Source organism: Caloenas nicobarica, chromosome 7 (assembly GCF_036013445.1).
Source record: "Caloenas nicobarica isolate bCalNic1 chromosome 7, bCalNic1.hap1, whole genome shotgun sequence".
Taxonomy (NCBI): Eukaryota; Metazoa; Chordata; class Aves; order Columbiformes; family Columbidae; genus Caloenas; species Caloenas nicobarica.
Window position 1 is genome coordinate 15,772,769 of NC_088251.1, and position 22,082 is coordinate 15,794,850.

A 22,082-nucleotide genomic window follows, 5' to 3' on the forward strand; every position below is an offset into this window, starting at 1 on the left:
TATCAGTGTCTCCCAAAACACCCCTCAGGAATTTATGTGGTAGCTCTCATCATAGGAGATGGGAAGGAAACAGCTGCTCAGTGCTGGTGTCAGAACCTGCTTCAGCACTGACAGATATGCAGGCTATAGGAAGGACCCAAACTCAGAAGAAGATATTATTTAATTTGTGATTATGGTCAATATAGTTTAGAACAGCTGATTTAAGAGTTCATGACTTATATTGTGATATTGCACGAGTCATGATGATTAAGATAACAGTAAATCAATTAACATTAATATTCTGCTGACACAGCCCCTGCAGCATCATAAACACAGAGTTTAGTTCTTTCGTTTTGTGTGATGGGTTTTTTTGGGGGTTGGTTAGTTGGTTGGTTTTTGTTTGTTTTTTTTTAAAAAAAGGAAAAAAAGACTTTTGAACTCATGTAGGGTTACAGCATGACGAGGCAAAGAAACAAACCCTTCAGAAACAGAAGAGCAGTGAGCGCTGAACTAATGTGTAGATTGCTTTGCAGAAGCCTCTGTTCTGGACCAGACCCTCTGTGAGATAAGCATGAAGCAAAGCCTAATTTTGAAAACCGAAGTTATAAGATGGTGGACAACAGATGGGTAAAGACAGGGGAGCACAGGGAAATGGTGTGGTACTGTTGGCCAAAGAGTTCTTACCCCTTCAATTAGCTTTGGTGCCAGTGAACATTTTCTGGGCACAGTAATGAAGGAAGCTTTATGGAAGGAGCTGAAGGACGGTGAGGTGGCTTTGTGGGTTTTTAGGAGGAGCATGTCCCAGGTATGAGGGTGGTGAAAGTGGGGGTGTGTTTGTTTTGAACATTAAAGAGGGCTGGCATCCTGTGCTGCACAAAGCACTTCAGCTCTGAATGAGAGACCAAAGATGGGATGAGGATGGGCTGTCACATGGACTGAAAACCAAGACAAGCGATGGGGCAGAGCATTAAATAGGAAAATGTCACAAGCAAGAGCTCCCCTTGGCAGCAGTGCTGCAGGTGAGTACAGGCAAGGCCAGGGGACACCTGTGCCAGCGAGCAAAAAGAAGAATTACATCAAGGCTGTGGATGGAGGAGAGCTGAGGGAGTGATTGCTCCATTCACTTATTTCTTATCCATTGTGTGAGATTGCAGCTCTCATCAGTCAATTGATTCCAGCCTGGAGGATGTAGCACTAGGGGTAGCTTTACTTACAAAAACAAGTGGATTTAATCACGCAAACTCATAATAATTAACCAATGAGCTGGACGTTGAACCTTCCCCTGCTATTGATGGTAAGGGGGTTTTTTTCTGAGCAATTACTCATTGTATCACCCTTGACTTCTGAGCCACCTACTATCTCCATGAACCATGAGACAGCAGAATGCTTGCAGTTGCCCAACCTTCCCATTTTAACTGCTGCTCCCTAAGAGCATGCATGATCAAACAAATTCAGTTCTGGCCTTAAAGTAGCACCATCCCTACCTGCCCCCACACCTCCACCTTTCTGAGCAGCAGGGTGATGTGACAGTCATCCTTCTTGAGAATGGTCCTCTGGATGTCTCAGTTGCCTTAGCATGAAGATTCAAAGTCTCTTTTGGGTTTTGTGGTCAGCCAGCTGCCATAATATGCAGATGACACAGAGATGTGGGAAAGGGAGAAGCAAAAGGAAGAGCAGGGCAAGTCTATAGGCTCTGCAAGCCATAAGAAGTTGGTAAAAGGAACCTGGATCCTGGGGACTCGGAAGGATCACTGCAGCACGTGGTCAGGTCAGCTGCCAGATGCTGCAAGTCCCCAAGCCTGGAGCTCTGCTGGTGTCCTGGCCCTCGGGGCTGGGTGATACATCAGAAAAAGGTTGCTGTCTTCTTTGGCTCCAGTCTTTGCTGGACTTTTTTGCAGCGTTCAGCAGGCTTGTTCTGGCAGGAAAGATCTGTTGCACCAAAGTAAGTTGCCTTTAGTGGGTCTATACAAACTTGTCTTGGTTGGTGTGCACTGGTGAAGTCTGTGGTTTCTGAGTGATGGCCATGGTGTCCTGCAGTGACACTGAGAGCAGCTTCCCTGCATCTCACCTTTCATCTCTTTCTTGGGCCTTCCTCTCCTCCCTTCCCCAGAGCCCACGAAGTTTCCAAAGCCCTTTTGGTCACTGGTTTGTGGTGTTGTGCAAGAGCACCAAGTTAACAATTAACTGTGTGTCATCAGGGATTTCGTCCAACACCATCTGGGAGTGTGTGGGGACTTTTATCCCAAGCATCCACCCAGGGCTCACACAGACAGGCAGAGCGAGGGGAAGGAGCTGCCGTCTCTTCTTGCCTGAGCCATGTCGGCAGCCCTGGAGGAGTTCTGCGGCTCCGTCTTTTGGGTGAGTGGCTGCATCATTGCCTGTTCTTGGGGTAGGACGCTCAGTGGAAGGGGAGGGCATGACATCCCAAGGCTCATGGCAGATTCAGCCAGTGAGACCCAACTGTCCACAGTCAGCTGAGGCTCAGTATTTCTCCAGGGCTGCCATGCACTGAGTGCTGTGCACTGCCCGGATGGTATCCATGAGACAACCATGTAAATGACAGTTCCCTGAGTGAGCCCTGTCCTGTTTTAGTCCTGCAGTCCAGCTGGGAACACAGGACACCCTGCCCGGACCTCTTGGGGAATGATTTGGGTCCAGCTGCTGCAGCTGGCTTGGATGCAGCAAGGGGTGTTTGTGGGCTGGCCCTCTCTGGTTCAGGCAGATAGATGGGTAGGGGGGTGTCACCTGGGACCTTGGACAAGCACTGAGATGCTCAGACAGGAAGGTGGGTGTTGAGGAGGAGGATGTGACGGGGTGGAACAAGGTGGGCAGGAGCTACGGGAATGCTGGCTCTCGTGCCGTGAGCCAGATGAGAGTTGAGCCATCCCAAGTCATTTGGCTGTCTGTCCTTGCTGCCCCCAGAACGACTCCTTCCTCGATCGTCCGGATGCTGACCTGCCCGTGTGCTTCCAGCAAACCGTGCTGGTCTGGGTCCCCCTTGGCTTCCTCTGGATTTTGGCTCCATGGCAGCTCCTGCCCATATGCAAATCCAGAGCCAAGAAATCCTCTGTGACCAAACTGTACATCATCAAACAGGTAGAGTGGGGCTGAGGGGCACAGAGGGCAGGCTGGAGCAGCTTTGGATGGAGAGGTGGTGACTGGAAAACCTCTGGGCTGGAGTCAGGTGTGGGATGGAGAGATGAGAAGTGTAGGAGAGAAGGAGCAGTGGGCTAGGGCACCATCTGGGACAGAAATGTAAAGGGGAGCCCATCACGAGGCATAATTGGGATCAAGAGGATAGCAGGGCTGGGATGCACTGGGAGGGAGGGCTGAGGTGTGTACTGGGGCCTCTCATCTTGTGGGCTATTATCCTCTGAGCTTAAAATGACGGCAGCGCTTCTGTGGAAGAACCCCAGAAAGTTCTTCTGGGCCAGGTTTGGGTTGGAAAGGGTGTAACTGTGTATGGGGCGCAGTGCTTTTGTGTCATACTGTGTTGTCTCCCAGTGGCTCCCTGTGCCCACAAAGGGCTGGGTCTCCCCTCACGGCTGCTCCCTCCTCCCTGCAGGTGCTGGCTACCTTGCTGATGCTGACCGCAGTGGCAGAGTTGGTGCTGGCGTTTGTTGAGGGCACAGAGCAGGAGCTCCCGCCAGCTGTCAAGTACACAAACCCCAGCCTGTACATCATCACTTGGGTAAGGGATCAGCCGAGAAATGTGCTGGGTGTCACCAAAGAGACAGGGTGTGAGACCACGGGGCCAAGCAGCAGAAAATTTCCCACAGCACAGAGATCGGTTGGAAGCCGTGTCCACGAGGGACGCATAGCCTGGAGGGTGGGTTGGGACTAACTCTGACCACGTGTGGGTGGTGCACAAGGGTGACAGGTTGAGGGCACGTGTCTGGTTGAACAGTGCTCTGCACTTTTATTTTTACAGCTGGGGTAGATACTATGCCGGTGAGTGCAGCTGAGCTTTCTGGCAGAAGCCTTAGTAGCAGCAGTTTGGGTTTCATGGAACTGATCGCACAGAGTGAACATCAGACTATAGTTTGCTGCTCTGATGTCTCACAGCTTCCTATGGGTTGCTGTTCAGTTTTGTGTAAGGAGTTGAGAAGTGCCACAGGACACCCAGATAGAGGACAAAGCTGAGGACATAGGGGCTATTAACTTGATGGAAGTCGCATGTATCTCATATAAGACATGGAATATTCTAACAGTCTTAACAAAGCCATAATGCTCAGGAGCCACACTTAAAAGCAAAAGTAACACCCCCATTTGCTGTCCTTCATATTTTGTCATGTCATTTGGTTTCATGTGCAGAGTTTACATGAGATTATAAACCAATGGGATTGCCCAGAGAGGCTGCATGCTGGGTCTGGGTTTAATTCCAGGTTTGGAGGCAATATGCAGGAGACAGGCTGTGACTCCTTACACCTGGGCATATCTGAGAATCTGGGATGAGAACAACTGAAAAGTGTCAGGGTGTCTGGAGCCCTTGCTTTTCCTATAACAGCCTGACCTTACGTCTTCCTGAGGTAAACCTTTGCTCTGTGCAGTTCCAAAGCTAATGTAGGGTTGGCAGTGACCTCAGGCACTGGGAGCTCAGTATCTTTGAGGCAGAGAATCCCAGCAGATCTTGCAGGCTGGCATCCTGGGACATGTGCTCCTACAGCATGTTTAGAGCCCAGACCTAGTCCTGCAGCCCTGCCTGAACCTCTGACTGATTTTCCTCCCCCCAGCTCCTGGTCCTGCTGATCCATGAAGCACGACGGTTCTGCTTGCGCAGAGACTCAGGGATACTTTTCTGCTTCTGGACACTGTCTCTGCTCTGTGGAGTATTGCCGTTCCAGTCGCTCGTCCGGAGAGCCCTGCAGGTTGAGTTTGCGCTTCCCTGTGGTCTTCTTCTCTCCCCAAAGAATGTCCCTTCAGACTTATCTCTTGACAAGCTCTCAGTGGTATCACCAAGGTCCCAGCTGCCCTAGGGACCTTGGAGAACCAGAAGAGACCTGAGAAGGAACGGCTCTTTGAATTCACCCTGCGCATTTGGGGAGGCATAAGCTCTCCAGTACCAATTTCTCCCCTTAGGGACTTATGGGAGGAGTTCAGGGACATGCAGGGAGGGGTGGTGAAGGGAAGCTGAACCAGGACCCAGAGCGAGTTCCGCACTGCCCTGTTGGGCTCAGCCATGTTCACTGTCCTGGGGATGGGTCTTGTCTCTGAGGCCCAAGCAACCTTGAGACAAGCCCCTAGTCACCTTGGCCTCTCCATTCCTACAGGCACCAATCTCTGACGTGCCACGGTTTGTCCTTTTCTTCATCTCCTATGGGCTCCAGTTGCTGCTCTTCCTTGTCTCGAGCTTCTCAGACGTTGCCCCAGAAACAAAGGAAATCACAAAGAAGGTGCGAGGTCCATGCAGGAGTGGGCTTGGGGTGCCACATCTTGGCTGGTGTTGCATGGGGCAGAGTGGGCTCCATGCAGAAGCTCTTCCTGGGCCCTGTGGGAGGGCAGGTCTGGGGACTTCAACAAGAGGCACAGTGAGAGCTGGAGCCTCCAGCCTGGGGCATCTGCACGTGTGACCAAGGGCAGCTGCTTCTGGCTGTGAGATGGGGTTCTTGGGGCTGGAGATGGCATGGTTTGAAACCTCTGGTGTTCCTTAATGGCTGGGGGTGCTGAGTCAACTCTTGTCAGCACCATCCCTCAGCATCAACGATCTCTTTGTACCCACTTTGCTTTGTACCCTAGAACCCAGAGGTGACAGCCTCCTTCCTGAGCTCCATCACCTTCGCATGGTACTCCAGGTGAGCTGGGCTCTGCAGGAGGTTGGGCTGGTGAATGTGGGGGTGCTTTAGCGCTGAGCCAGTGCTGTTTCAGGGAGTCTGCAGGACAGGCTGCCTGGAGTTAGTTGAGAGAGACACATTTAGAGCAGTCTGTGCAGCCTGAGCTGCTGTGAGGGCTCTGCATTTGCAGCAAGAGCTCCTCCTCGGGTGTAGTGCAGGAGACTTGCTGAGGGGAGGTTTCTCTGCCCCACAGCACAGTTTTCAAGGGCTACCGCAAGCCCTTGGAGATAGAGGATATCTGGGAATTGAAAGGCGAAAACAAGACACAAGCTATTTACGCTGCTTTGGAGAAGAACATGAAGACTGCAGTGAGCAAGGCCCAAGTAGAACTGGAAAAACGGAAACGCAAGAAAAGACACCGGGAACGTGACCCAGACCATGGGAACAACATGAGCAAGGCCCAGAGCCAAGACATTCTCGTGCTGGTAAATCCCTTCCCACTCCTGGCTTTGCATGGGACTGAGAGATCAAGGTCCAGGCTTGGGGAGTGGAGTCACATCACCTCCCTGCAGCCTCCTTGGCTGGGCTTTCCACTCTTTGATTCTGCAGGGCCATGGGCAAGGATGGGGGAACCCATGACAAAGTCTTCCCTGTCCTTGGCAGATCCCCCATGTTTTGAGAGACCAAGAAAGTCTCCATCTTTCTGCCCTACAGAACGACAGGAACCACCCTCAAGTCTGCAGTACAAGCAGCTCCCTTATGTCGTAGTCTTTCCTTCACCTTGATACCTCCCAGCAATGAGGTCAGAGTGAGCATCACTATGATCACTTCTGGCCTCAGATTCTTCCTGAGGCACTTGATTTCTGGCCTGAGGGGTTCAGGCTGATCAGGGGTTTGCAATAGCTGTCTTTAGCACATCTGCACAAGAGAGGTGTTAGTGTTGGGGACATATGACATGAGCAGAGATCAGTGAGAGGGAACACGACAGGAGGTAAAGCTAAGACTTCATTCAGGATACCTCACCTGGAGGCTGTGGCACTGCACTGGAAGCATCCTTCCAGGTGCAAGGAGCCTGCACAACAAGGTCTTTTACTTCTGTGTGGGCTTCCCTCTAGGAGGAGAAGCAGCCAAAGAAGAAGAAGAAGGACAAAGGGGACTCCAGCCCTTGCAAGGATTACCCCAGGGGCTGGTTGATAAAAACCCTGTTCAAGACCTTCTGGAAGAATCTCCTGATATCTGTGGCTATCAAGCTGGTGCATGACGCACTTGTGTTTGTCAGCCCCCAGCTGCTGAAGTGAGTCCTTTCTCTGCCCCTAGCTCCATTCTGGCTTTGCCCCCAGCCCCACAACCTTCCTATGTGCAGTGCATCCAACCCAGCTCCATCTGTGTACCTCTCCCAGCCCCACACCCTGGGGGCTTTTTGTGTCCTCACCAAAGATATGAGAATATGTTGGGTCACAGTTTAATGAAAAACTGATCTGAGCTGGCTGCCAGCTCCTATGGGTGATATCTTGCTCCCTGCTCCCTCCCTGGAGACAGTCCTGGCTCTTGTCTGGGGCCCGTCATGAGTCAGTCTGGCTCAGCCCAGCAGGACCTGCCCCACTTGTTTTGCAGAGCTGCACAGTCTCTGTGCATGATCTGTTCACAAGTGACCCATTGCTGAATGTCCCTGGGGCGGGGGTCCCCAGTGTGCTGAAGTGTCGACCCAGCTGTCTGGGCAGGGTCTCGGTCACTCCTCTCGTGAGGATGCTCTCCCTGCCTTGGTTTAGAGCATCCTGCCGGGGCCTGTCCCAGTAGGGTGGGGGTCTCATGGGCCACTTTGCCCTTCAGGCTGCTGATCGCCTTTGTGTCGGATGAGGAGTCCTTTGCCTGGCAGGGCTATGCGTACACCATCCTGCTCTTCCTGACGGCGCTGATCCAGTCCATCTGCCTGCAGCAGTACTTCACCTTGTGCTTCCTGCTTGGCACAAATGTGCGCGCCAGTCTCATCGCTGCCATCTACAAGAAGGTTGGTATGGCCCCGTCGTCACACCCGTCGGCTTCCTCCAAGCTGGGCTGGGGATACTGGCATTCACTGCCTGCCCCATCAACCTGGGGTGACTGGGATGTACGCCCTTTACTTCCTGGGAAGGCATGGGGAGAACTTGGCTTGTGGGACACCCACCCAGCACTGGGGACACTGTGGGTGCTAGTTCTGCCTGGGACCTGGGTGCTGCAGCTGTGTGTTTGACAGCTAGCAGGGGCCACAGGAGGTTTCTCTTCCGAGCAGTGAAACACCCAGGGCAGCTGCCACTGGGATTCCTGCACGGGGTTGTGTTTCTTTGCCCCCAGCATCCAGTGGCTCCTGGTGCGCAGACAGTGATGGCAGCAACTGTGGCCAGCAGAGAGGCACCAGCAGCAAACTCAGGAGCAGTTTTAGCCCGGCCTGATAATTCCCTGCTCTGCGCCATGCTGCTGGCAGCCAGGCTGCTCCCAGACCGGCATACGGTGACTTGTGCTTTCTCTCCGCAGGCTCTGACCATGTCCAGCGCCACCCGCAAGGAGTCCACAGTGGGAGAGACTGTGAATCTGATGTCAGCTGATGCCCAGAGGTTCATGGACGCGGCCAACTTTGTTCACCAGCTGTGGTCATCCCCGTTGCAAATTATCCTGTCCATTTTCTTCCTTTGGGGAGAGCTGGGCCCCTCTGTCCTGGCTGGCATTGCAGTCATGGTGTTGCTCATCCCCATAAATGGATTCCTGGTCGCCAAGGCCAAAAACATCCAGGTCAGCAGTGGGTACAAGATCCTTCCTGGCCTCCCAATCCCTAGGCCCACTGTTGCTCGCCTCACTCATTTTCCACACTTCCCTACCCCTCCCGTAATGCTGGGGAAGTTCATCTGGCTGGGGCTATGGGTGTCTCTAGCCTGAGCTGGAGGCTGATGAGCTGAGATAAGCAAGAGGCAGGTGAGACCTGTCCTAGCATCACGGCTGAACTTGAACAGGGCTGGGTGCAGACTTGAGGACTCAAAGTGAGATATTACCAACCAGAAAATAAAGCTCTAGCTTCTACCTGACAACAGGGTGCTGTTTTTACCCAGGTTGTCCAGAGCCCCAGGTAGCCAAGGTCCGGCTTTGTGGGATGTCTTTTCTGGGCTCTGGAGCCCACGCTTCCCTTCCCTTTGATATCCCAGGCGTATTTCCAAGGCTGAGCAGCTGTTTAGGCGACCTCTGACTCTTCTGTTTGTAGGTGAGGTCCATGAAGAACAAGGATGAACGCATGAAAATAATGAGTGAAATCCTCAATGGAATAAAGGTAAACAGTGGAATGGAGACACCATGAGCAGCTGCTGCACCTGTCTTCTTAGTACACTGTACCTAGAGGCAGCGCACCTATATAGCTCTACAGCACCAGTGTTATAGTCTCACTTGGAGCCCCTGTGTGTGGCGTAGCCAAGCCTCAGTCTCTGCAATTCCCTTGTCTTCCTTACCTTTTGAAAGCTGTCTGGGGAGGAGCTCTGGGTACCTGGACCAAGACTTGGGAGCCCAGAGAGTGTGTTCTGGATGGCCATGGTGGTGAGGATGTTGCCATGATGGTAGAGGAGCTGGCAGTGACCTGTAAGCTGAGGATGAGAGAGTGGGAATGCTCTGGGGAAGTGCTCTGAGCCATGGGGCAAGACAGGAGAGGGGAGATGCAGTGGATAAGCAGGTTTCTGAGCAAGTCAGGAGCAAGTGATGGAGGTGCTGACCACCAGCAAGCTGAGCGTGGAGGTGAACATTCCCATGAGGCCAGCACCCACTCACCCTGCTCATCCCATAGATCCTGAAACTCTTTGCCTGGGAGCCTTCATTTGAGAATCGAGTCAATGAGATCCGGACACGTGAGCTCAAGGACTTGGCGAACTTCAGCTACCTGCAGGCAGTCTCTGTCTTCGTGTTCACATGTGCCCCATTCCTGGTGAGCGCCAGTAGGTCTGGGCAGGACTGTGCCATCCTCAGAGCTGGGGCTGGGCTGTGTCCAAGGGGATGGGATAGTCCTGGCTGCTGGCAGGAGAGCCATGGTTGGGAAGGAGTCCCATCAGCATGGCGAGATGGGGCCTGGAGAAGGGAATCAGGAGGGGAACAGGTCCCCAGCAGAAAGGCACTGCTGAGACCTTAGGGGAGCATGAGGGGTTGGGCTGCACACAACCACACTGATGGTGACTTTCCCTGCTATCTGTCCTAGGTCTCCTTGGCCAGCTTTGCTGTCTACGTGCTGGTGGATGAGAACAACATCCTGGATGCACAGAAGGCCTTTACTGCCATCTCCCTTTTCAATGTGCTGCGTTTCCCCATGGCCATGCTTCCCATGGTCCTCTCTTCCGTGGTGCAGGTCAGTCCTCACATAGGGCAGGGGGTGCCAAGGGATCTCATGATACCTCTGCCCAAACCAGCACATAGGGCTCAGGTGTGTGATAGACCTGGGTCTTCGACATCCAGGGGTCAGTGCACAGGTATCTGCTGGACCTGGGGTGAGACAGGACTCACATACACGACACAAGCTTTGGGCTCGGAGTTTGGAGCTGGTGCTTGGGTGGGGACTTTGTGCATGGGGTGTCTGCTTACGGGGCTCCTGCCAGCCCACCCAGCTGCACCCCATGCCCACATGTCATCCTCACTCTGCAATGGCAGACCAAAGTGTCAACTGTGAGGCTGGAGCGCTACCTGGGCGGAGAAGACCTGGACACCTCAGCTATCCACCACAACCCCATTGCAGGTAGGTGAACCTCCAGCTTAGTCCCTGTGGGTCACAGGCTGGCCCAGCTCTGGGCTTTCCCAGCCTTGAGTGACATCTCTCTGTGGACAGGCAGCGCTGTGCGTTTCTCAGAGGCCACCTTTGCCTGGGAGCAGGACGGCAATGCTGCGATAAGAAAGTGAGTGCTCTGTGCCATGTTGGGGGCAGATGAGTGATGTTAGTTGGGGATGGCAGTCACATGGCAGTGCTGCCAGAGGCGAGTGCCACAAAGATGCTGTTCTGTGCCGGTCCCATGAAGGAGCCGGGGGGTGACCCAGCAGTGCTGCTTTCTCAGCCCTCGTGTCTTTGCAGCGTCACCCTGGACATTGTGCCTGGGAGCCTGGTGGCCGTGGTGGGAGCTGTGGGCTCAGGCAAATCTTCGCTGGTGTCAGCCATGCTTGGGGAGATGGAGAATATCAAGGGACACATCAACATCCAGGTGAGAGGAGCAGCTGGGGTGGGGGGCTGCGGGGCTACCTGGGAGCTCAGCGGGGCAGCAGCAGGGCAAGAGTGATCCTGGAGTGGTGGATCAGGGCAAAGACAAACTGCAGGAGATGACAGTGTTCTTGTGCCTCCCTTTCCAGGGCTCGCTGGCCTATGTGCCCCAGCAGGCCTGGATCCAGAATGCCACACTGAAAGACAACATACTTTTTGGGTCAGAGCTGGACGAAGCCAGGTATCAGCAGGTCATCAAGGCATGTGCCCTCCTTCCAGACCTGGAACTGCTGCCTGCAGGTGACCAGACAGAGATCGGAGAGAAGGTATCAGCCCCAGGCACTATGGGTTTCCTATAGCACGACCTTTCTGCACCTATAGCAGAGAACAGAGCTGTTGTCCTGTGCCAGCCCAGGGCTCACAGAGGTCCCTTCCCTTCCAGGGCATTAACCTGAGTGGTGGCCAGAAGCAGCGAGTCAGCCTGGCCCGGGCAGTGTACAGCAATGCAGACATCTACGTCCTGGATGACCCCCTGTCTGCCGTGGATGCTCACGTCGGCAAGTACCTCTTTGAGCATGTGCTGGGACCAAAAGGGCTGCTGCAAAAGAAGGTGAGCACCTGTACCCTCCTCCCCACTACCCAGCCAGGCAGGAGTGACACTGGCACAGTGTTGACCGTTCAGGGAAGGCTGAGGTTGCTTGCTTGGGGCAGAGAGGGGTTCTGTGGTTTTCACGTGGGGCTGCAGCAGGCAGAAGAGGCTTCTTGGGCCCCCAGAGGGGTGCCCCATGTCCTCATAGCCAGGCATTGATAAGCAGAGGTCCCCAAGTAGGGGACAGAGAGCCTGCACGCCTGTGGCTGGGGGGCAAGGGGTGCACTGATGCTCACTACTCTGCAACCACTTTGTTGCAGACGCGGATCTTGGTGACGCACAGTATCAGTTTCCTGCCCCAGGTCGATAACATCGTGGTGCTGGTGGCAGGAGCAGTGTCTGAGCACGGCTCCTACAGCACGCTGCTTGCAAACAGGGGGGCCTTTGCCCAGTTCCTGAACTTGTATGGCAGCCAGGAGGAGGATGCTTCAGAGAAAAATACCACAGGTACTGGGAACACAAGGGGGCTGCGGAAGTTGGAGGGGCCATGCGTGTGTCTTGAGGTGATAAAAACCCCAAGACCTGATCCAACACTCTGATCTGGCTCCATCTAGCCCAGGCACCAGTGATGGCCACTGTGAATCCTTCCCAGCTTCTGAAAATCAGCAGCACAAGGACTTTCTGCCTAAGATTTGCATCCAGACATTGTGTTGAACAGCCAGAGAAGGACCTGTCTAATTGTTTTACTCCTTTTTAAGTTTACTGTTGTTTATGGGTCCCATAATGTTGAGTAGCAACAGGCTCCATACCTTAGTGATGCTGGGGTGAGGAAGACCCTTCAGTTTATTCTAAACATACTGTTGGGAAACATTTAATCTTTATCATGTCCCCCAGTGCTATGGGGAGGAGTGGTGTCAGGTCAGGTGGATGCTCACCCTGCCTGGGCTCAGCCCAGTTGTTCAGCTGAAGCTGAAGCCTGGCTATTCCCAGTCCACCCCCACAGGACCCATCTCCACTGGCTCAGAGGGATGTTCCCAACCTGGAATGACTTGATCTACCAGATCTTGCACCTTCTAAACTAGGACAAATCTCTGGCTGTAGTCCCACGGGTGGTACCAGGATAAGTTCCACTGATCTGCTGGAGGGCAGGATGACCATACAGAGGGATCTGGACCGGCTGGATCGATGGGCTGAGGCCAATTGTATGAGGTTTAACAAGGCCAAGTGCCGGGTCCTGCACTTGGGTCACAATCACCCCATGGTGCACTACAGGCTGGGGGAAGAGTGACTGGAAAGCTGCCTGGAGGAAAAGGACCTGGGGGTGTTGATTGACAGCCGCTTGAACATGAGCCAGCAGTATGCCCAGGTGGCCAAAAAGGTCAACAGCATCCTGGCGTGCATCAGGAACAGTGTTGCCAGCAGGACTAGGGCAGCGATTGTCCCCCTGTACTCAGTGCTGGTGAGGGCCCACATCAAATCCTGCATTCATGTTTGGGCTCTTCACTAGAAGGAAGGCATGGAGGTGCAAGAGAGAGTTCAGAGAAGGGCAATGGAGCTGATGAGGGGTTTGGAGCACAAGTCTTATGAGAAGCGGCTGACGGAACTGAGGCTGTTTAGCCTGGAAAAGAGGAGATTGAGGAGAGACCTTCTTGCAAAAGAATTGTAGCATGGAGGGTGTCAGTCTCTTCTCCCACATAAGAAGTGATAGGACAAGAGGAAATGCCCTCAAGTTGCACCAGGAGGGGTTTAGATTGGATATTAGGAAAAATTTCTTCACCGAAAGGGTTGTCAAGCATTGAACAGGCTGCCCAGGGAAGAGGTGGAGTCATCATCGCTGGAGGTGTTCAAAAGAGGCGTTGATGTGGTGCTTAGGGACTTAGTTTAGTGGTGAACTTGGCAGGGTTAGGTTAACAGTTGGACTCAATAATCTTAAAGGTCTTTTCCAACCTAAATAATTCTATGATTTTAAGTCAGCAGCACAGACTGCCTCCATGCAGACCTTTAGTCCTGTATCCCCTGTCAGTCGTCTCTCCAGCACAATGGATTTCTTCTTCCTCCTGCTGTACTGGGCTTGCAGCAGGGTTGGAAGAGACTTTGATGTGTGGTGGTAAGACCCAGCCTGGGCCTGGGGTACAGGGTGGAGCTGAGTGGAGCAGAGCTGTGGTGCATGCAATCTGCTCCCTTCTCCACGCCTGACCCCACCTTCCCACATCCCTGTGCTTGTAGCTGTTGCATTAGCTGGGGATGAAGAGCAGAGTGATGAAGACATTGAGCCTTGCATGGAGGAGAGCCCTGAAGATGTGGTGACCATGACCCTGAAGCGAGAGGCCAGCATCCGTCAGAGAGAGTTCAGTCGCAGGTGGGAACTCAACCTGAACTCTCAGCTCCCGCCTCTGCCCCCTGCCCTGCTCCTTTGGACACAGGGGTCTGGGGTCTTCTTGGGAGGGGTTCCTGCTGGAAGCCTCCCTACATACTCCTGCCACTAGCTGGGCTGGGTCAGGAGCATGTGCTCTTGCTTTTACTCACAATAGTGTGTCACAGCCTTGCTCTGTGGTCTTGCCTGAAACTTCGTGCTGCTGGCTGGTTCTGCTTTTGGGGATGAGGGCTATGATTTCATGGCTGCAAATGCCTAGGGCTTCCAAAAGACTCATTCAAAGCTGCCCCAGTTAGGACATTTCCCAGAGAACTCCAGCACTGGTGTCCCAATGCAGCATGGGGATGGACGCCCAGGAGAGTAGGACCCATCCAGCACCCTGTGACTAATGGTGCCCATCACCTCCCTGCAGCCTTAGTAAAAACAGCACCAATTCCTGGAAGAAGGCCCAGGAGGAGCCTCCGAAGAAGGTGAAGGGCCAGCAACTGATCGAGAAAGAAGCTGTGGAAACTGGCAAGGTGAGGAGGGTGGATGGAGAAAGCAGTGTGCTGCCCTGGCTTAGTGCTACAAGACCCTGACTGTGGCTCAGAGAGGCTGGTGCTGACTCTCTGTGGCCTCACTGCAGCCAGAGCTGCCTGGGACTGGTGGGCAAAGTGGCGGAGGGGACCAGTGTGGGCAGCAAGGTGCGAGTTCCAGGACTGTGCTGGGTGTCACCGAACACAGTTTGCTGAGCAGTGGTGATGGGCTGAACTGGTCCACAGGTGAAGTTCTCCATGTACCTGCGGTACCTGCGTGGCGTTGGCTTGTGGTATTCTTTCTGGGTTGCCATGGGCTATGTCGGACAGAACGCCGCCTACGTGGGGACCAACCTGTGGCTCAGCGCCTGGACGGACGATGCACAGCGCTACCTAAACCAGACCTACCCCGTGCAGCAGCGAGACCTGCGGATCGGTGTCTTTGGGGTGCTGGGACTGTCCCAGGGTGAGTGTGGGAGCAGAGGGGTTCCTGCTCACCCCAGCTGTGGGGTCCAGAAGGGTTATGACTCACAAGACCTGCAGCCAGCAGTGCGGCAAGGAGCAAGGGACCAGCACTGTGTCCATCTGTCTGCTGCTGCCTTTCCTCCTGCTCCTGGCTGAACTAGGGGCAGGTATCAGTCTGAAGCCAGTGTAAATTGTCCCAAGAAGTCTGTGTTGCCCTCTGAGATTGAAGATCACTGTCCTTAACCAGTTTGCAGATAGTGCCAGGGCTCAAAGCTTTCCAGAAGGGTTAATGTTCTTCCTCTGTGGTGGGACACAGTTACTGGGGCCTCCCAAGGAGGTTGGATGCAGGACTGTCACAGTGGCTTGCTGTGGAGCTGCTGGCTTGGAGCTGCTCGATGTGTCCCTCGAGCCTGGGGCCAGTGTCACCATGAGCTGGTGATGACCGCCTTGTCCTCTCCTTGCAGCTGTCCTCCTGCTTTTTGCAACCATGCTGTCTGCTCGTGGTGCCATGCGAGCCTCCCAAGTTATGCATCAGCAGCTGCTCAGCAACATCCTGCGTGTGCCCATGAGCTTTTTTGACACGACCCCAACTGGCCGCATTGTGAATAGGTTTGCTAAGGTAAGAGGACAGCCCCAGTTAGAAGAAAGTGTTTGTTTCAGCAGGTCTGGAGGGCGTTGGGTTGTGGCATAACCCTGTTACTGTTCAGCACTGCACAGATGGGCCCTGATCAGGGCCTGGAAGGGACCATATGAGTGTCTAGGAGCCCCACATGTGTGGAGCCTTTGGGCTTCTCCCTCTCCCTGGGGTCACTGACTGCTTCTCCCCACTTCTTTGTGTGCTCCAGGACATCTTCACCATAGATGAGACCATTCCCATGTCCTTCCGCACCTGGCTCTCTTGTTTCATGGGCATCATTAGCACATTGCTCGTGATCTCCCTGGCCACCCCATTCTTTGTTATTGTTATGATTCCCTTGGGCATCTTCTACTATTTTGTGCTGGTGAGTAACCGGGGCTTCAGAGAAGCTTCTGCCCTGCTCAGAGCAGTATCTTTGTTGCTGCTAGGCTTTGTGTTGCTAACCAAGCTGTGTCCCTCATTTCAGCGCTTCTACATCTCCACATCACGCCAGCTACGGCGTCTGGACTCTGTAACTAGGTCTCCCATCTATTCCCACTTCGGTGAGACAGTGTCAGGCCTTTCTGTGATCCGGGCCTATGGACACCAAGAACGGTTCCTGCAGCAAAATGAGAGCACCATGGACATCAATCAGAAAAGTGTTTACTCCTGGATAATCTCAAATAGGTGAGTTTTACTCATGCCACAGTACAGACTGCAGCACCTCTGCCCAGCGGCTTCTGGGTCCTGAGGGAGGTCCCTGAGATGCTGCAGTTCTCCCTCTTGATCTCAGGATTGAGGGTCTGTGTACGAACTGGGGGAGCTTGGGACAGGGACACCATCTGTGGTAAGGAGATATTTTAGGGTGATTTTGAAAGCCAGAGTGTGGCCCCCTACAAAGTGTCCAGAGCCTGGGCAGGCTGAACTGTGCTGTCTAGGGCTGAGATGGTCTTGGTGGGTTCTGGGAAGAGGTTGATGTTCCAGACCAGATGGGAGTGTGATGGGGACAGTATCTGGTGTTGATATGTTACTGCGTAGATGCTTTGGGTGTGTGAGGGTTGTACAGATACATGGCATTACCAGCACAGGAGGTTCTGTGTGAGACACAGGGGCTGACAGATACAATGAACTTGCTTGCAGAATTGGCCACAAATCACATGCTGTGTAGGTGCAGGTACCATGTGTACAGCGCTGGGCTTGGGGCTGGGGGCACAGGGATGCCGGTCTCACTGGTGGGCCCTGTGTTGGGCACAGGCAGGTGCCTCTCCCACCACCCCTCAGCCATGCTCTCCCGGTGCAGGTGGCTGGCCATCCGTCTGGAGTTTGTTGGAAGCCTGGTCGTCTTCTTCTCTGCGCTTCTAGCTGTCATTTCAAAGGGCACTTTGGACGGCGGCATCGTGGGTCTTTCTGTCTCCTCTGCCCTCAATGTGAGCCAATGAAAGCTTCTTTTTCCAGGGCAGGGCTGTTTCTAGGAGCAACACGCTGATGGCTCTGGGCTGACTGCAGGGTGCTGCCCTGCCTCCAGCCCTGACCCATGGAGAGGGGATTAGCTGGGGTGTCCCATCACCTGGGGAGCTGTTATGAAGCCAGGGGAACACACATCCCAGTGTGAGGGGGGTGCTTGCTGTCATGGGGAGGAGCATGTTCCTGCTGTGGATCAGAGATGCTGCAGCAAAGCTGCTCGTGCCCAGACTGAGCCCTGAGCTGTGGTGGGAGGTGGTTGTTGCTGAGTCCCACTAAGCTCTGCATCCTCTGGCTCTGCCATGCAGGTGACCCAGACACTGAACTGGCTGGTGCGGACGTCTTCGGAGCTGGAGACGAACATCGTGGCTGTTGAGCGGGTACATGAGTACTCAAAGGTGAAGAATGAGGTGAGTAGACCAGGGTCCAGGCAAACACCTGCTGCACAGTTTGGTGCAAGTCGTCATCACAGGGTGCAACCCTCTAATGCTCCTGTGCCCCCAGGCTCCGTGGGTGACAGAAAAGCGTCCGCCCCATGGCTGGCCCAGCAAAGGCGAGATCCAGTTCATTGACTACAAAGTTCGTTACCGACCTGAGTTGGAGCTGGTTCTTCAGGGGATCACCTGCAATATTAGGAGCACCGAGAAGGTGAGAACCTTTCTGCCTCTGTCCTCACCATGCTCTTGCCAGAGTGACATGATGTTAAAGTTGTTTCTGTCCTCTTAGCTTTTGGTCTGTGGGCTGGGGAGGGATGATGATGGGACATGGCTCCTGGGGACTCGAGCTGCAGGGCAAGCATCGAAGGAGAAAGTGTGGGATGTGGTGATTGCAGGAAGGCCCACCAGAACAAGACAGAGAGCATCTGCCCTGTTTTCTTCAGCCTTGTCAGCTGGTCTAAAGAGCTGCTTCCACAGGTTGGGGTTGTGGGCCGGACAGGGGCTGGAAAATCCTCCCTCACCAACTGCCTCTTCCGGGTGCTGGAGGCTGCTGAAGGGACAATCATCATTGACGATGTGGATATAGCAACGATTGGCCTCCACGACCTGCGCCAGAACCTCACCATCATCCCCCAGGTGAGCTGATCCCCACCTTTCCCTGTCCCACTGCTGCATGGGCACCCCAAGCTCTGTTCCCTGGGCAGTGCATTGGCCTTAGTGCATCCCTGGTGCTGTGGAGAGTCCAAGGGTCTGTGACCATGCCATGACCACCTCCCTGCTCAGCTGCAAGCAGTGGGGTGGGCAGGATGTGGCCAGACTTGGGCACTCTTCTGAATGGCCATGGCATGGCTGAACACGGCGCTGTCCTTGGCAGGACCCTGTGCTCTTTACTGGCACCCTGCGGATGAACCTGGACCCCTTTGACCGGTACACAGACGAGGAAGTCTGGAAGGCCCTGGAGCTGGCCCACCTGAAGACATACGTGCAAGACTTTCCTGAGAGGCTGCTGCATATTGTGAGCGAGGGAGGGGAGAACTTGAGGTGAGTGCAGGAGTGGAGGCATGTCTAACTCCCCTCCCTTCCCCTGGTCTCAGGGAACAGCAGCTGTCCAGGGACAAGGGCACATAAGTTTTTGGAAGTGAGGGTGGGAGAACACGGTCCAGGAGTCAGGGCTGTCACGGAACCAGTGTGAGCCAGCCTTTCCGTGGTGGCCCAGGGAGCAAGATCCTGAAGCATGTGGTACTCAGGATGGCAGATGATCAGCTGGGGCAAGGCTGGGGAGGGCTGTGCAGGCAGGTGTTGGGGTCTGGGCAGCCTGTGGCGGTGGCCTTGCAGAAGTCCTGCTGGCGTCCACCTAGTAACTCATGTTACCCACCTCATCCCAGCGTTGGGCAGCGGCAGCTGGTGTGCCTGGCCCGGGCCCTTCTCCACAAAGCCAAGATCCTCATCCTGGATGAAGCAACAGCAGCTGTAGATTTAGAAACTGATCGTTTAATCCAGACAACGATCCGGAGTGAGTTTGCTGACTGCACTGTCCTTACCATCGCCCACCGCCTCCACACCATCATGGACAGCAACAGGTACCATGGGGCAAGGGGTACGGGGCTCTGGACTCCAAGGATGGGGAAAGAGGTGGCCAGCAGCAGAAGCAAGGATGCAGCCAGAGGGACAGGGGTGTATGCAGTGCCCAGTACAGCAACATACAGAGCTGCCAGAAGAGTAGAATAGAGGGATGGGAAGGATGGGTGGGCAGTAGTTATGCCTTTGTGGGGAGAAACACTTTTGGGGATCCTTCTTTAGAGCAACAGGCCACAGAGGAATTGTTGACAACTTGTGTGTGTCACCCTGCCAGCACACGGAGGAGAGTGGTGCCATCAGCTCTGTGCTGAGAGGTGAACCGTGTAACATGACTGTGGAGCAGCGAGGGTTGGTGGGGCTGTAGTGTTGGCACCAGCAGTGCTATCAGATCGGATCCAGGGAGCTCAGGCCTTCTCCTTCCCTGCTCCAGGGTGATGGTGCTGCAGGCTGGGAGGCTTGTGGAATACGACAGCCCCGAGGAGCTGCTCAAGAAGCAAGGCACCTTCTCCCTGATGGCAAAGGATGCCGGCATCACAAATACAGAAACTTCCATGCTGTAGGTGGACTGGAGCAGTGTCCAGGAGTGCCTGGGCAGCTCCCTCCCGCTGGTGCTTACCAAGCAGGCACTGGCGTCTCCTGCAACTGCCCAGGACTTTGTCTCTGCATCTGGGAAGTGGAGAGAGTGGCTTCTCTGGCTGTCAGGGAGAGAGGACCTGGACTTGAGTGAGCTGTTAACCTTGCTACCACATCCTGCCTGCTGTGCACATGAGGGTCTGGAGCTGCATAGTTTAGTCCAGTATAGAGGGGAAGTTATCTGCCAGACAGGGAGACCATGACCCCCATGCGGGGGGTCTTAGTTTTTGTGCTTCACCATGCCAGGGGAACCTAGTTGAGAGAAGTTTTAGCACTACAGAATGAAATTTACAGTTGAATCTATTATTTACTTTTTGTAGCTGTTTCTAATGTTCCAACTAAAAGTTTTACTTTAAAGCATGGTAAATAAGTCTCGGTTTTGCTTTAAACCTGGCTAGTGTTTGAGGGAAGCTGGTAACACAGCTCATGGAGACGCACACGGGTGGGGTGTCCAAATCAAGTGGCACAGCTATACCAAGGCGTGAACACTCTGGCAGCAGAGGTGGAGAAGCCAGGGCCTGCCTTCCCTATGGCTGCAGCTCCTGCTGATTGTAGTGTAAATAAATGAGGCAATCCCTGGGGTGATCACAACCACTAGTGGGGCAGATTTCAGGCTGTGGCTCCACACTACAAACCTGACTGTGGTGGAGAAAAGCTGGAGAGCTGCAGGCACATGTGCGATCTACACTGACATACAAACATATAACACACAAAACATGGTGGTTACTGGTGATAAACTCTGGATTGTTCTTAGGCATGAAAGCCAGGAGCTGCAGCTCTGACATCAGCTGCTGGCATGGCATGCTGCTGCTGCCTATTTGCTTGCAGCAGAGCAAACCCCTTCACCCTGGCTGGTGGCAGGAGGACACAAGGCACCCACAGCCCCAGCTGAGTCATGTACCACACACTGGGGTGAAAGTGCAGTGCAATTGCTTCATCCTAATGAAGAACTTCCCTGTGAGGGTTTCCTAGTGCCCGAGCTGCAGCTGGCACAAACACCAAGGCAGAAGCATGCTAGACCCTACTGAAGGTAAATGTTCTTCCTGGCTCTGCGCGGTCTGCGTGAAGTCTGTGGGATTTTTCTCTCAGCCCAGCAGCAGCCAGACGCTTCTCCCAGCAATCCCAACACTTGCACAGGCACCTCCTGTACACAAGGGCAAATCTTTATTTACAGAGCAGCAGTATAGGGGATACAAACATCTCCCCAAGAGAAGGGAGCTTCCCTCCTTTAGGGCATGGTAGCAGCGGGTAAGACACACCACCCCCGCAAGGGGCACCACATCCCTCCCAAGAAGAACCTTGCCCTCCCAGAACATCATCACCATCTCCAGTGCACTGCAGGAAAGTGCAGGTGAGGCAATTCTGGTCAGAGCCCCCCCGCCAAAAAAATCAGGCTGCTGGACAGCTGATGCTTTGTCTTCTGCCCTGCCCCAGCACAGAGCAGTGGGTGGGCATATCAGCTCAAAGATCGGTCTTGGGCACTGGAGATAACTACACGGATGTGGGAAACGGCGTTCCAGGCCTCTAGCTCACCTGGAAGATGACACCCTGATGGCTGCTGCTAGCAGCAGAGCTTGGAAAGGCCCGAGCCCCTGGGAGACCAGGCACACGGATGAAGCACCCACTGCGGGAGCTTTTAGAGGCCAGACCAGTCCCAGCCCTGGAGCTCAACCGCTCCCAGCAAACCTCAGAGCTGCTTCCTGAGGCAGCGTGTACATGTCCCACCCGGAGGTCCTGCACAGACAGGTGAGACCAGGCTCCTGCTGCTGAGAAGGCACACGGAGCACATTCACAGGGCTCAGATTGCTTTTAGTATTACTTGGCTAAAGACAGACTCCAGAAAATCAGTATTAACCTTCCACAATTTAAGCTCACAGCAGCTCCTCAGCCTTGGTCAAGCCTTACCTGTCTGGGCCACCGCCCCAGGCTTTGCTGCCCTGCTCCTGGCTGGACACGGGAGGCTCAAACAGTACAGGTGAACTCACCCCTGCCCCCTCACATGAGCTGCCTGCTCTGCCAGCCCACCCTTTTCCTCCCCAGAAGAGGAGGTGGCAGCCAGTGTGGTGTGGCCCAGGAACACTGCACGGCTATGAGGGACATAGCCCCAAGGCAAGCAGCGGGGCTGTCGGGCTGGTCAACTTCCCCGAGGCCTCTGGTAGTCCTGGCAGAACAAGGCACGGGGGTGCAGGCTCCTGCCCACTGCCTCACGTGTACTCTGTCTTCCGGATGTAACTGGAGGGCACGTAGCCCTGCTTCCCATGTGCCTCAGCCAGCCACCACTCCCGATTGCCCGTGATGTCCTCAAACTGCAGGATCCTGAGCCTCTGGTTAGCCGACACGCTCAGCTCGTTGGTGTTTCGGCCTTTGAAGGTGTAGAGAGCATAATACACCTGCCAAACAGAGGGAGAGCGTCAGTGCCACACAGTCTTGGTGTCGCATTGTATAGCATGTGTGGGCTTTTGCTCCTCTCCCCAAA

At 54.3% G+C, this 22,082-nt stretch overlaps 2 protein-coding genes across 6 annotated transcripts in view; one reads left to right on the top strand and one right to left on the bottom strand.

Annotated features, from left to right (window-relative positions):
• The first annotated feature begins 2,261 nt into the window (after positions 1-2,261).
• Positions 2,262-19,533, top strand: ABCC2 (ATP binding cassette subfamily C member 2). Of its 2 annotated transcripts, XM_065639481.1 has the most exons (33): positions 2,262-2,337; positions 2,902-3,075; positions 3,545-3,670; positions 4,713-4,847; positions 5,250-5,372; positions 5,716-5,771; positions 6,004-6,235; positions 6,866-7,044; positions 7,581-7,758; positions 8,262-8,516; positions 8,980-9,045; positions 9,550-9,687; positions 9,955-10,101; positions 10,401-10,485; positions 10,576-10,642; positions 10,816-10,942; positions 11,088-11,264; positions 11,381-11,548; positions 11,848-12,078; positions 13,038-13,061; positions 13,813-13,886; positions 14,314-14,419; positions 14,663-14,882; positions 15,346-15,500; positions 15,727-15,882; positions 15,985-16,184; positions 16,798-16,924; positions 17,267-17,368; positions 17,463-17,606; positions 17,873-18,031; positions 18,270-18,436; positions 18,781-18,975; positions 19,404-19,533. In XM_065639481.1, exons 1-33 carry the CDS (start codon positions 2,296-2,298, stop codon positions 19,531-19,533), a joined length of 4,665 nt encoding a protein of 1,554 aa, XP_065495553.1. In that variant the 5' UTR covers positions 2,262-2,295. The 2 variants fall into 2 exon arrangements, with proteins under 2 accessions (XP_065495553.1, XP_065495552.1); XM_065639480.1 differs by lacking the exon at positions 13,038-13,061 and having other exon boundaries at positions 11,848-12,034; positions 13,754-13,886.
• Positions 19,534-20,761: 1,228 nt separating this feature from the next.
• DNMBP (dynamin binding protein) overlaps positions 20,762-22,082 on the bottom strand; it is a 34,995-nt gene continuing 33,674 nt past the window's right edge. For all 4 annotated transcript variants that reach the window (XM_065638970.1, XM_065638967.1, XM_065638968.1 and 1 more), the window contains one exon: positions 20,762-21,996. In XM_065638970.1, coding sequence (XP_065495042.1) covers positions 21,811-21,996 — 186 coding nt within the window. In that variant the 3' untranslated portion in view covers positions 20,762-21,810. The remainder of the gene's footprint in view (positions 21,997-22,082) is intronic.